Raw genomic sequence first — 12707 nt, forward strand, 5'->3', positions numbered from 1 at the left:
CAGTGTATAAGTTGTTACTGAGAGATGAAGAGTCAAAGTTAGCTATTTGAAGTGATGAGGTCAGTCATTATTTTATTGTTCCAAAATTTTACCGTAACCTCCCTCTGTCAGAGTTTGCTTGATCCAGAAAAGTTGGCAACATTTTGAAAATCCTACAGCTAAGTTACTATGTGTTTTAGGAAATGTACGCTGTCATAACATGCCTAAAACATTTTAAATGACAAAATCCGTAATGATGGTGACTTTCTAAATATTTAGTGACTCTACACCAAATGTGCAGTGATGAACACCTTAATGGAGTGGAGCTACTATGACGTGTAGCTCTTGTATCTTTTCATTCTTAGAGAGAAACTGGAATGGAATAATATGGTATCGGCAGGCTACATGTTTTCAACAATCAGAAAGAATTAGCAAAACTTTGATTGTGGGTTTAGCGCTAGTACTTTGTCACAAATGTACACAGAACCTTACCTCAATGAGGTAGAGCACTTGTGAAGGTGATGGGCCGAAGAAACGGGAGTCTAGTGACGGACTCAGACTGTTCTCTCCTAGCTTGGCGTGGTCCAAACACACAGCTCTAAGATTCTCCACTGTGGTGTTATCTGTGTGCACAAAAAAAAAAAAAAAAACATGAAATTGGTCAAGGACATAAAACTGTCTGATGTATTTATAAAGTTAACCTCAGACTAAGATGCAGAAATAATTCTCCACATCACAATATGTTATTTACCTGGAGGCATCAGCTTCATGAGAACTCGAGCTCCATCTCTTAGTTGAGGCATGTTGAGGTTGCACCCGAGGTCGGCGACTTGCCACAGGAAGGAGATGTAGCGCGGGTGTAGCGACATAATCTGGAAATCAGAGCGAAGGGTCTCATGTTATTTTTGTTTGCATCGTTTCTGTTTCAAAGGATATTCAAGCCAACGTCGAAGTATGATAGATAAACAGTTTAGCTAGTTGTGCCATTTGGACATTTAATAGAGTCCATGCTTGTTAACTTACCACACCAGGAAGACAGCTCTCAACTTCTGGGTTGGGCCCATCGCTGTAGTGGTTTCCGTGGTTACCAGGGGAGCCAGTGGATGAGTCGGATGAGCTGTCTGGGCTTGAGGGCATGTTGGCACTCACCTGGGTCAGCTTGGCTGTGATCAGCTGCATAATAAAAACAAGGTTTAGTTGACAGTGGTCAAGGAGTTCAGAGTTTGAGTTACACACATACAAACACACACCGTTTTGTCCTTCAAATTAAGCTGTCCAATCAGCTTCCTGTCATCAGCCGGATCAACGATCTCCCCACCAATAAACAGCTCAATCTTTGTGTGTGCGGCGTTGGCCTTTATCCTGTTTAGAATCCCCCGCCGGACCGAACCGATGGTGTCATTCGTGTGCGACCAGATGTCTAAATCATCCACCTGACGTCCTTGGTTCGGGAAACGGACAATCAGTGTGATATGCTTACCCCGGAAAGCTCTGCACAACAAAGGAGACAAAGAGTCGGTTTCAATCGAACATTTTTAAATCATTCCAAGAAGCTGAACACAAAGTAAAAAAAAAAAAAAACTTGTGTGTGTATTCTCAATGTTTTCCAACCAGAGCTACATAAGTACCATCATCGTGTTGAAGTGGAATAAAACGACAATTTAATGATTTTACCTCGACATAGGCAGTATAGTCCTCTCCTCATGGTAGTCGCTGTCGCACTCATTAATGTATTCCTTAAGCACAGTGAGAACCCGCACCATGCGTATGGCCTCCTGCCGAGCACAGTTAATGCTGTCTTTGTCTCCATCTAACACACACAGGGTGTCATAGGACGCCTTCAGACGGTCAAAACAAGACTGGATGAAATCTTCATGAATCTCAACCTGAAGAGGGAGGCAATGGGAGGGGACGGGGATAAATAATAATATCCAACTACCAAACATTATGATCTCTAAATGCTTATTTGGACATAGTACGAAGAAGTAGCATCCATACCTGGTTGACTTGCAGTTTTGGTCCGAGATTGGTGTAGATTTCTTTCAGCAGGTCTATGGCTCGGTTTGCAATGTCGTCACTTCCTTGAATCACCACCTGGATGAGAAGAGGGATCGAAGAAATTAAGTCAAGCAGAATCTATTAATAAATCTTTGCCTGGAATACACACATGTGCAACTGACTAAGAGTGAAGAGATTTCATGGTTCAGCAGGTTACAATACTAAACACGACATTTTGTTGAAGCGAGATCTGTATCAAACTGTAATACAGTCCGTCCGAATGATTATGGTGAAATAAGCGCAAGCTATTATGAGTCTCAAATATGAAAGTAATTGCTATAAGATGATGGCCCGTATACTTGTAATAAACTTTTATTCACAAGAAAATAATGCAGCTGCTCTTTTATTGAGAGAGTTGATTGCTACCGACTGCTAATAGGGCCGGGCTGTCAACACTTAGCACTGAAGAAACCTCAACCACCTGGAAGTTGTTTGTGCGGAAGCATTATGGGTACTTGGTAGGAAACAAAAACCTACAGTGACAAACAAGATACAAGCACTTTAAACACTGAGAATACTTAGACTAGCAAACAAATAGCTGATAATGCCAAAGTTAGCATTTATTTTGTAGCCACCACACCAAAAAGCTGGTTTTCAATCTTTAAAAAAATTTTAGAAAATATTTATTCAGATTTTAAAATGATCGCTTCTAGGCATTTGGACAACCAATGACAGACGAGCAAGAAACCTTCTATTTTTGTGGATCACACAAACTTGTACTGAAATAATTGTGCCGATTGCAGATGCTTTCAATTTTATATATATAAATTTTTAAATACGCCATAAAAAAAAGATTCCTGCGCTGCCTAAAACAAATGCTGTGTTATTGTCTCCTTGTGAAACCAATATAATTTAGAGCATTGTCTTATGACCTGGAAATGTCCCAATGCTGCTACTCAATGGTAAAAAATAAACTGACAGACTCAAATGACTGTGCACTGTGAGACAAATCCTGCAGGACAGCGTGAAGCAAACGATGTTGAGGTATGCAGCCTCTGAATATTGAAGGGCCATCTTCATGTGATAGATCACCTACAGTTTTATTTTTTTCAGAATTTACTCTACTTATGTCTTAATTATGTGAATTTTGTACTATAGATTGTCACTCCTATAATTATTAAGTTTCTATGGGCAAGAACAAAAATCTACCATTTCCATCATAAACTTGAATTCCTGTCAGCTCATTAGGCACCTTCTACGCTTTAAAACAAGAAAATAAAAGTGAACTGATACTATTCCTGAGCGGACTGTGCAGAGCATCTTCCAAGTTCACATCTGTTCAAAGTTTCGGAAATTTGTCAAACCTACATCAGCTAATTCAACATTAGCTTTCGGGACAGAAATGATGCCCAAGGTGATCTAACATTGACACAATTGTAATATAAATCAGTTATTTGACAGAAATAAATGCAGAAGCATTCTTCTGTAATTGCTGCAGCTACTGTCCTCACCCTCCACAGGTAGTCCAAGCCGATTAGTTCCAGGTCGTCCATCATGTAGGCCCTCCGTTTCGCAACCAGCTTGCCCTCCCTGCAGTTGACGGCCTTGAAGAACCTCTCGAAGCACTTCATGCCGTTCTCTGTCAGAAGCGACGGATCCAACTGTAGCACATTGTTCTCAAAGAAGTCCTTATTGATGTCTGGGTCTAGGTCTGGCTCATCCCCCATCAGCTTTGAGTACCTTTTAAACAGAAATAAACAAGGGCAGTAAGAGAAAGAGGGAAAAAAAGCCCAGAATTGACAAATGCAGCAAAAGCCAAAAGCGAGAAGGTCTGAGTAAAGCTGTACCATTTGAAGCATGCCTCGCGGTCGCACAGAAACACAGCGTTCTCAGCCAGACACTTCCAGATCTGCTTCGCCTGAGGAGCACACAGCCACAGCTGGCCATCTTTTAATAGGAACCTGGGAAGAAGAAACAAAAGCTGTAGAGGGGCAAAAATTCCCTGAAGGCTGAAATCAACGGCAACTTTTTGACGGAAGAAAACAGTCCTTGATCAAGACACATTGGTTGCAGAATCCATTTTGTAACAAACCTTTGGCAACCAACCATGCCTAATTTTAGCAATTTACATAAAATAAATTTTTAGGCATAAGAAAGGACGCACCTCAGAAAGTTGAGCCGCTCCTGTACTTCTTGGACGTGACTGTAGCGGCTTCCCGGTCTGACTGTTTGCGGGTCAAACTCTGCCTGCTCTTCTGAAAAAGTAAACACACAACAAATCAGACTGCGACCGCACACCCTGTAACAGGGATGTCCCACATTTTTTTGTTAGATGGGCCAAGACATCCAGTTTTAAAAATATTTTTATAAAATTGAAAAAGAAATAGAACATTTGGTCAATTCTGGGCAATAAAAACAGGATTTAGGTCATTATTTCTTTAAAAATGCTTGTTGTATTGAACCAGGTTTAGTAAATTAATTCAAAGTAAATTTGGACGCAGCAAAGAAGTCAAATACACATCAACCACAATGACTTCTAAGAAGTTATGGAATAGATGTGGACCTTGCACAAGCAAGCAAAAAGACTGGTTATTTAAAGATAAATACTTTGTATTTTCTATTTCTAAAAGATTTTTTAAAGTCTGTAAAAATCTTTTGCCCACAATTTAAAAAGGACAAAAGTCTTAACTTAAATTTCGTCCTATGGGATCGGTTTTCTCCAACTACAAAATCGAAGTCTTTAGCTACCTTTGGACAGCTGCCTCATTGTCTCCATGTAGGCTGAGAGATTCTCAGCCACCAGGGTGACCAGAGCGTGGTTGTGCTGCAGCTGGTTGATCAGGTCGTGGCGGTAAAACACATGAGGGCTTCTCTGCGTTTGACTGAAATGGAACAAGAAGAGGAGGAGAGTTTGATGTACAGAGACAAACAAAAGGAGAGCAAGGCAGAAAACATGGAGAAACAATAGAATTGAGTTTAAAAACTTTAAGTGTAACCTGATGTACCTTGATTTCTCATTTGGTACAGTGTGTACTAAAAAGAAAATATCTTTTGGGAGATGTTTGTGTATATTTTGTGTGTTTAACCAGAAGGGCGGTTGTATCGGTAAAGAAAATTTCTTGCCTCTTTCCCACATAAGCAAGCCTTTAATTCAGGCAGTTGTCACATTGTTTCTAAAATACAATCAGAATCTAAACTTGAGAAAGTATTTTTCCCACCCAGGTTATTATTCAATTGTACAAACTGTTGTGCAGTTTTTTCAGCATTCACACAGTGACTTCAGCTCTATAAATAAAAGCTTTGACACAAATAATGCAATAAGAGAGATACTTCAAGAAATTGAGAACATGGATCCAAGGCATGAAATTTCCCCGATACGCTGCACTGAATGATTTGAAGTGAAAGGAACTGGCCGGAGGAATAGTAGGGCTTCATCTCAAAGGACTTTTTAATAAACCTCAGAAAACTGTGTCGACTACTATCTGCATGAACTACAGCTCGCGCTTGATAATGACAAAACTGATCTTAAAGGTTCAATAAACTGAGAACCTTTGCTGCCAGCTAATCTAATGCACACATGCATTATTTTATTTGACTTAATCATTTTTTCCATTTAAACATGTCTTCAAACCTGATCCTTCAAGTCCATGATGCTTGAGTTGATGCTTTTAGAACAGAACTGATAAGAAATTTTGGGGACTTCCCCTTAATAAAAACATATTACTTGTTTTAGTGTTTATCTTAAACACAAACTCCTCTACTGGAACATTTTAGGAAGATTTTTGAGAAAGCACTCAAAAAAATGCACCTTAACATGACCAACAACTTGAAAAAACCTGATGTAGCAGAAAAAAAAATGATGGCGGTATGTACCTTAAGTACAACTTTTTGAGTTTTTGATTAACCCCAATTCCAACCCATAAACGTACAAATAGTCATTTGAGATGAAACCCAGAAAAGAACCGTTGAAGCTGATTTGTGGCAAAGATTTACGTTTGATGTAGTTTAAGTTGTAAACTTCTCAAAGAGAAAGTGAGGCTTGACGCAAAAAAAAAAAGAAACAGAGAGAACCCTAGAATTGGCATAAAAACTTACCTCACTAAGTTCGTTTGTATGTTAATTGGCATTTTCTTTCTGGAAAAACAACAAGCATGTCTGCTACATAGTTTCTACAGTGACTAAAATACTGTTTTAGCACTTCAAAAACAATTAGACTGATGCACAGTATAAGCTAATGTCCAACTTTATGATGATTACTTCTTTAATTACTACTGCCCTTTTAGACCACTGCTGCTCACAAAAATAAAGCTGCAACAACACAAGTAAAAGACAGAAAACTGACTAATGTTTAATTTGTGTAACACGTTAAATCCTGGCATAGTGGGCTGTTACTCAAGATAATGTTAGAATTCAATCTGATCGCCAGAAATGTAGCAATCAAAAGCTGTGAAGCCTTACATTATTTATAAAGATTAACTGCAGTCAGAATCTGACATTTTACTAAAAGAAAGAAAAAAAATGTAGAGCCACTTTCATCAGAAACATGTACAATCTTACATAAGTGATAAAAACCAATAATGTGAATGTTTGGTTTTACCTGTTGCATTTTGTGAAAACTGAAAGCATCTTTTTCTGTATATATATATATATATATATATGAACAAAAAATAGAAATCTATTCCAAGTTTACCTCAAGTTCTGAGGAGCTTCTCCAAAGAGGCTGCAGATTTCCCTGATTTGCTTCAAGGCAGGGATAACCCACTTGTCATTGGTACGAAGTTCTTCTATGAAGCGATCAATCCACTGAATCTTTTGCGTGTCTCTGTCCTGTGGGTGAAAAGAAACCACACTCCATATTTAGCGACTGTGTGAGCATCTATTTGTTACGTTCACCAAAAAAAGTGAATGTTACTTGTGAGCAGCTGTAGTCCAATATCTTGATGTGAGCACTAAGAGCCTGATCCATGATGTCTACAGGAACGTCGTCGCTGTGCGCCAGGTTCCAGAGCAGGTTGAGGACCTTGTGCGCCATAACGCCGTCCTTATCGTCCTCGGCCAAGCGCCGGATTAGCTCGAGCAGTTTTTCACGCTGCTTCTTGCTAGCATTGGTCCAGCTTGCCTGCAAAACAGGAGAGGAATATGCGAAGGCAGAGCATTAATCAAGATTTATCACACCGATGACCTGCTTTGAAGCAAAGCATTTAAATTTGACCTAGCTAAAAACGAAACAAAAAAAGACGAAGCGCAACACTTGCATGTTCTGCGATATTATTCTTACCTTGAAGCAGTCGAAGAGATGATCGAGCTGCTCGGGTGAGAAGTCCCAGGCCAGCTTGGCCAACAGATCGTGAACATTCTTCACAATAGCCTCATGCTTACCAGCCTGCACATAGACATAAGCAATACAGAAATATTGTAACATTATCTTATCTGCCTCAACTAACCCAAAATTGTTCTAACAATTCAAATGTTAGATTTTAGTAGTGAAGTCTAACTGCTTGAGACTATCATTTTTTTTCAATATTAATTGCCAAGATTAGTGTACAGTTTAATATTTAGGTGCACCTCTAAAAGCAACAAACCTGAAAATCTATTTCATTCCCAATCTGACAGCATTTACAGAAAAAATTTAACTATAACCTACTCCGTTACTGTCATTATCTGCATAACAAATTGCATAATTTAGATTTAAAGAAAAAAGAAAAACCTGAAGCACAAAGAAATCTGTTAGTGGCTGCAATTGGAAATGACTAAATCTCATCTTTTTCCAACGTGTAAAAGCACTCGTGGTGAAGAATGGTCTTTGGTGAGGACAATGTTGCTGACAGAAGAAGATAAAGTCAGCCCGCTTCAGAATTACTGGGGAGCTTAAAATGCAGTCAGAGGAAGAACAAATGATGGAAGCTATAGGATGCTTTCTTGCTGCAGAGGCTGCAACACTTTCAACAATTAATAGCAGCGTTGACCTGAACAAAACAAAATTGCCATATCTCATCTATTTGAGCTTTCAGCTTAATTTTTATAGACTTTAGAAGATTCTAAAGTCACCTTAAAGTGTTAACCATGTAATTTAGTCCCTGCGTAAAAGTAACTCTTCTACTAAACAGATTGTAAAGCTACCTCAATTTCCATTATAATAATGAATTTCCTCTTTCAACAGTAAGGCTGGAGGAAAACATTTTAAATATATATATATATTTTTTCTTTTATTGTAGAATCGCCTTATTAAACATGATGTGTACAATAAACAGAAAACTAAAACATGCTTAAAGGTGGCGCACCTGTGCAGCCCAGATGTTGTCCAAGTCCTGCATGGTAAGAGCTTTCTCTTTTATAACAAAGCGAAGGATCTTCTCCAGCTTCTCAACATACTGCGGCTGATGCAAACTGTCTCTCAGCACAATCGAAAGGATGTGGTTTTGCTGGATCCATTCCTGATGCAGAAAGAGCAGAAATAATTTTTACAGACGCTAAATTCACGGAATCACAGCCTCGAATGTAGTGCTTTTGAAGCCTGCGCTTACCGCCATGCGCTCTGCGGTCAGCCACTCCTCCTCCTCAGGGTTATGCCGATGAGTGTAGTAGGAGACACTGGAGATCACCTTGTTAACTTCGTTTAGTGCATTCATTTTGCCGTTAAAAGAAGAAATTTGTAATAACCTGTTGAAAGAAGCAAAATCCAATTCTCATGTGATCAGTCTGTAGATGTACGATGGAAACAGTCGAGCTTGAAAGAGACTCCAATACCCACCTAAGAATCATTTTTAACCTAAAAATCTCTAAATTCTTCACCGTCTCCTCCTGGCCTGGTACACGAGAAGCCAGATTCTTCAGAGACTTGATTATCATCGACAGTGCGTCGTTTTTGGCTTCATTCTTGGCCTCTTTCTTGAGCTCCTCATCTGTGAGGTTCTCTAGAAACTGGGGAACCATCTCGATGACTGGAAGGAAGTACTTCTTTACTGTGTTCAATGTGAGGAACTCGTAACACTGGCCAAAAGGCCTGCAACACAAAACGGGACATCAAGTCACATCAAAAATTTACACTTGGAAATGTTTTTGATGAAATAACTGTGGCGTTGCTGATTCTCACTTGATAAGTGCAGCAATGATCTGGACGTTCAGTGCTTGGCTGCTCATGAAGCGGTCGTGCAAAATTTGAAACCCGTTTAATGTGCCAAATTTGTTTATTAAATCAACCAGCCAGCCCTGTGGACAGAAAACACACCGTTAATCTTACAGGTTGCTTTATCCAGAGTCATTATGTGGCAATTTGAGACCTAAGTAGGCATTTCTGATGAACAACTTCCTCTAATTATTTCACTTGCGTTTCCAGTTAATCCAAACTGCAAAGAAAGCATCCAGAAAAATATGCCCATATAGTTTTAATCTCGCAAGACTTTTTTTTTTAATAATCTGATTAAAAACAACTGTATAGAGACTAACAGCATTATAGGCAGAGCTCAGCATAGTGATGGGCTCTGTGCCAATAGAGGCAGACAGGCGAGCAGTGCTGCAGTGCTGTTCACAATGACCCTGAGCCCACGCTACATTCATCCACTTTTCACTTGAGAATTTCTACTCCCTGATGTTTCCAAATTGTTTCACAGTGTTACAAGAATTAGTCTAAGATTAGGTTCAAGGTCTTGCAGAGGGACTGTTGTTTTTATTTACTTAGATAAACATAGATTTTTTTTTTCATATATTTTTAATGAGGGCTCTTAGTCATCCCAGTTTACAACTTCAGTCTCAGATAGCTAAAGTTGACCCAATTACCCAGCAGAGGAAGAAAAAGGCTACATTTCTGGATGATTCTTTAAAAAAAAGGAAGGTTTTAAATGTTTAAAAAACACAAAGCATGTATGGCTCTTTCAATTATTTATTTTTTTTTATGAAAAAATTATCAAATTTCACCTTGGGAGATCTCGGGTCAGGCGGACGAGCGTAGAGCTCGTCGTCGGCCAGCTGCGCTCCAGCGGGGACGGTCTCAGAAGGCCGTGTGCCGTTATAAATGTGGAACTTGCAGTGGGGATTGAGGGCCATGGCCAGCAACTCCAGTAGGGGGAACCAGTCCTGAGACAGCTTGGCCACACACAACTCCACCAATCGGTGTGTGTTATTAATGATACACCTCTGAGAGACAGAAACAGGGAAAGAAATTAAACGTTAAGACGGACAATGTTAGAATGATTTGAATGTTATATTTTGACGTCTTTATCGAAAACATTTCATTAGGAAAATTTGGAATGCAAGAAGCTCAATTCAACAAGAGCCAGGATGTATGCTAATAGTCATTAAAATGCCAATACACTGTTCCTTTCTACATTGATTATGACTAATTAATGTGTGTGAAGAAAGCAGATATTCACATTTAATTTTTTTACTAAAAGTACAAACAGATTTTACCCTTTTTTAGTCATTGAGGTAGTGCACAAGCAACAAGAAATGTATTAAAAGATACAAATTAAGAGCCAACATGTGTTCAAATAAAAAGTCAACATTGTTTTGACCAAAGTCAAAAGCAAAGAACAGAAATAATTTCCCCCAAATTCCCTCGAGTTTCCAGAAATCAATCTTCCCAAAAGAAAAGCCAACCTCACCTATTTCTAGCAATAACATTATTGATCGCTCCACGTTGTGCCTTTTATCCCCTTAGATCTTCAACAACTGAACATAAAACTTGATTTTGGGGAGTTGTTTTCAAATGTATAATATTAATGCAGATTTATTTAAAGGTAGAGCCCCATTAAACACTCACATGTATCTCAAACTTCCAGCCACTGACTGCCTCATCTGTTAGGATTTTTGTGAAGGAAATGGTTAGACCGTCCCGGAAAAACCTCTGACATGCCTCACATTTCACATCCAGTCCTGTGAGGAGAAAACAAGAAGAGACAGCTCACAACATTAACATCAAGTGTTAAAATTTGGCATATGAAACATTCAGCTTAAACAGATGTCAGGGTACAAAGGTCTTCAGGAGGTTTTGTGTAGATCTTGGCAAATAATGTGCTTTTAATAAAGACATTGTGTTAAAGCAAATACAAAAAGGGTCATGAATCAAACGTGCTTATTAGGGAACTGAATATACTTTTCTAATATTCCACAGAAAGCTTTCAGTGAAAGAGATGAGTAAAAACTACATCTTTCTCATCTGCACAAAAACCTTTCCATACTAAAGAAAAGCCAGTGGCATTTCAGCAGCATAAAGAAGCCGTGTCAAGGCTGATCCGGCAGTGAGTTACTGTAATCTCATCTCTTTTTTATTCCAAAGAACAAGGTTTTTTATGCACTTGCTTTTGATTTAAACCTTTAAGTCATTTCAGCTAACTAAAAATGTTATCTTAGAATTGTTATCTGTTTAGAGTTGTATTTGAAACGTAATCAATTAAAAATTTAACGATAGAACTTGACTTAATGTATTGTTTATTCTATGTTGCATGACTTTGTGTTTATGATGAAAAAGCACTTTGCTGCTAAAATGCGCTATTCAAATAAAATTTAGTTGATTGATTGATTGATCTTAATGAAACAAAGGCTGTAAATCAGGGGTGTCAACATCCAGTCCTCAAGGGCAGGTGCCCTGCAACTTTTAGATGTACCTCTGCTGCACCACACGTGAATAGAATAATTAGGTCATTAGCAAAGCTCTGGAGAACAAGGAGGAGGTAATTAAGCCATTTCATCCCTGTGTTTTGTACCTGTGGCACATCTAAAAACTGCAGGACAGCCGCCCTTGAGGACTGGAGTTTGACACCCCTGCTGTAAATCCTCATGAAAACTGCCTTAAAAGGGGATACATTTGAGTTCATTGAGTACTTCAAAGACTAACGTAGGTAAAAATATTAAAATAAAGTCTGAACAAATATATCTCAACCCAAAGTATTGAGCCTGTTGAATTGGAATGAAGATTTTGTCACTTTGTCTAACAGTTAAACTATGATGGGGGAAAAAAACATTTTTTAATATCACTAATGATACAATCATGATGTCAAGTTATGCCTAAACATTTTTGTATTTTTTTTTAAATGATAATGAAAGTGAATTCCTCAAATTTACCACTGACTTGTTGCCTCATGAAAACAAAGATAAGTCACTTTGGTTTAGACTATTTCAGCAGTTGGTGAGATCCTCTCTTGGAAAAAACTCAGGAATGGGAATGTTGGGAATATCTGTTCATTCCACCTGAGATGCTGGATTTAATGCAAAAAGTAAGTGTTCGATTTGTCATTTTCTTTTCCCTGAAAGGAGGTTCTTTGATGGTTGCTTTTGGGTACATAACACATTTTACTCACCTGACAAGTTACCAGGGGGCTTAAGTTAAAAACCTCTTTAAAAAGGAGGACAGCATGAATCCTGGAGATATTTGTCCCCTTGTAAGAGTTTGCTTGCCTCAAGAATATAGTTGACGTCAGACTTATTTATATTAATTACTTCTATAACTCCAATAGTTTTAAAGTGTGAATGTATATACAAGGGAAAAAAAGTGTACGTTTCCACATAAAGAGTTTGCGTTATGGTAAAAAAAAACATATCACTATCTTTACAGCCCCATTTAAAAAACAGAGCCCTTCAAGAACATCAAACAAAAAGTAGGTCAAAGAACATTTCTGAAAGAATTGTTACATTTGACCCCTTAAGTACTATTCATTTTTAATTAGCTATGCTTTCTCACAGATTTCAAAGTGTGGTGCTAATTCACTATTTTCTATATGAAAACAGGTAAAGTA

The 12707-nt window shown here is 38.4% G+C and overlaps 1 protein-coding gene across 8 annotated transcripts in view; it reads right to left on the reverse strand.

The window, feature by feature from the left end:
- Positions 1-12707, reverse strand: part of usp9 (ubiquitin specific peptidase 9) — a 39264-nt gene that overhangs the window by 16717 nt on the left and 9840 nt on the right. For all 8 annotated transcript variants that reach the window (XM_055031319.1, XM_055031325.1, XM_055031322.1 and 5 more), the window contains exons 5-23: positions 10736-10848; positions 9892-10110; positions 9071-9186; positions 8729-8980; positions 8502-8637; positions 8259-8411; positions 7256-7360; positions 6890-7096; positions 6668-6804; positions 4726-4859; positions 4142-4232; positions 3825-3938; positions 3489-3717; positions 1978-2073; positions 1654-1865; positions 1230-1470; positions 1003-1152; positions 731-851; positions 472-602 (exon numbers count right to left, since the gene is read on the reverse strand). In XM_055031319.1, the coding sequence (XP_054887294.1) occupies positions 472-602; positions 731-851; positions 1003-1152; positions 1230-1470; positions 1654-1865; positions 1978-2073; positions 3489-3717; positions 3825-3938; positions 4142-4232; positions 4726-4859; positions 6668-6804; positions 6890-7096; positions 7256-7360; positions 8259-8411; positions 8502-8637; positions 8729-8980; positions 9071-9186; positions 9892-10110; positions 10736-10848 (2957 nt within the window). The remainder of the gene's footprint in view (positions 1-471; positions 603-730; positions 852-1002; positions 1153-1229; positions 1471-1653; positions 1866-1977; positions 2074-3488; positions 3718-3824; positions 3939-4141; positions 4233-4725; positions 4860-6667; positions 6805-6889; positions 7097-7255; positions 7361-8258; positions 8412-8501; positions 8638-8728; positions 8981-9070; positions 9187-9891; positions 10111-10735; positions 10849-12707) is intronic.

The sequence above is a fragment of the Poeciliopsis prolifica genome, unplaced genomic scaffold, assembly GCF_027474105.1.
Source record: "Poeciliopsis prolifica strain line A6 unplaced genomic scaffold, Auburn_PproV2 SCAFFOLD007, whole genome shotgun sequence".
Classification (NCBI taxonomy): Eukaryota; Metazoa; Chordata; class Actinopteri; order Cyprinodontiformes; family Poeciliidae; genus Poeciliopsis; species Poeciliopsis prolifica.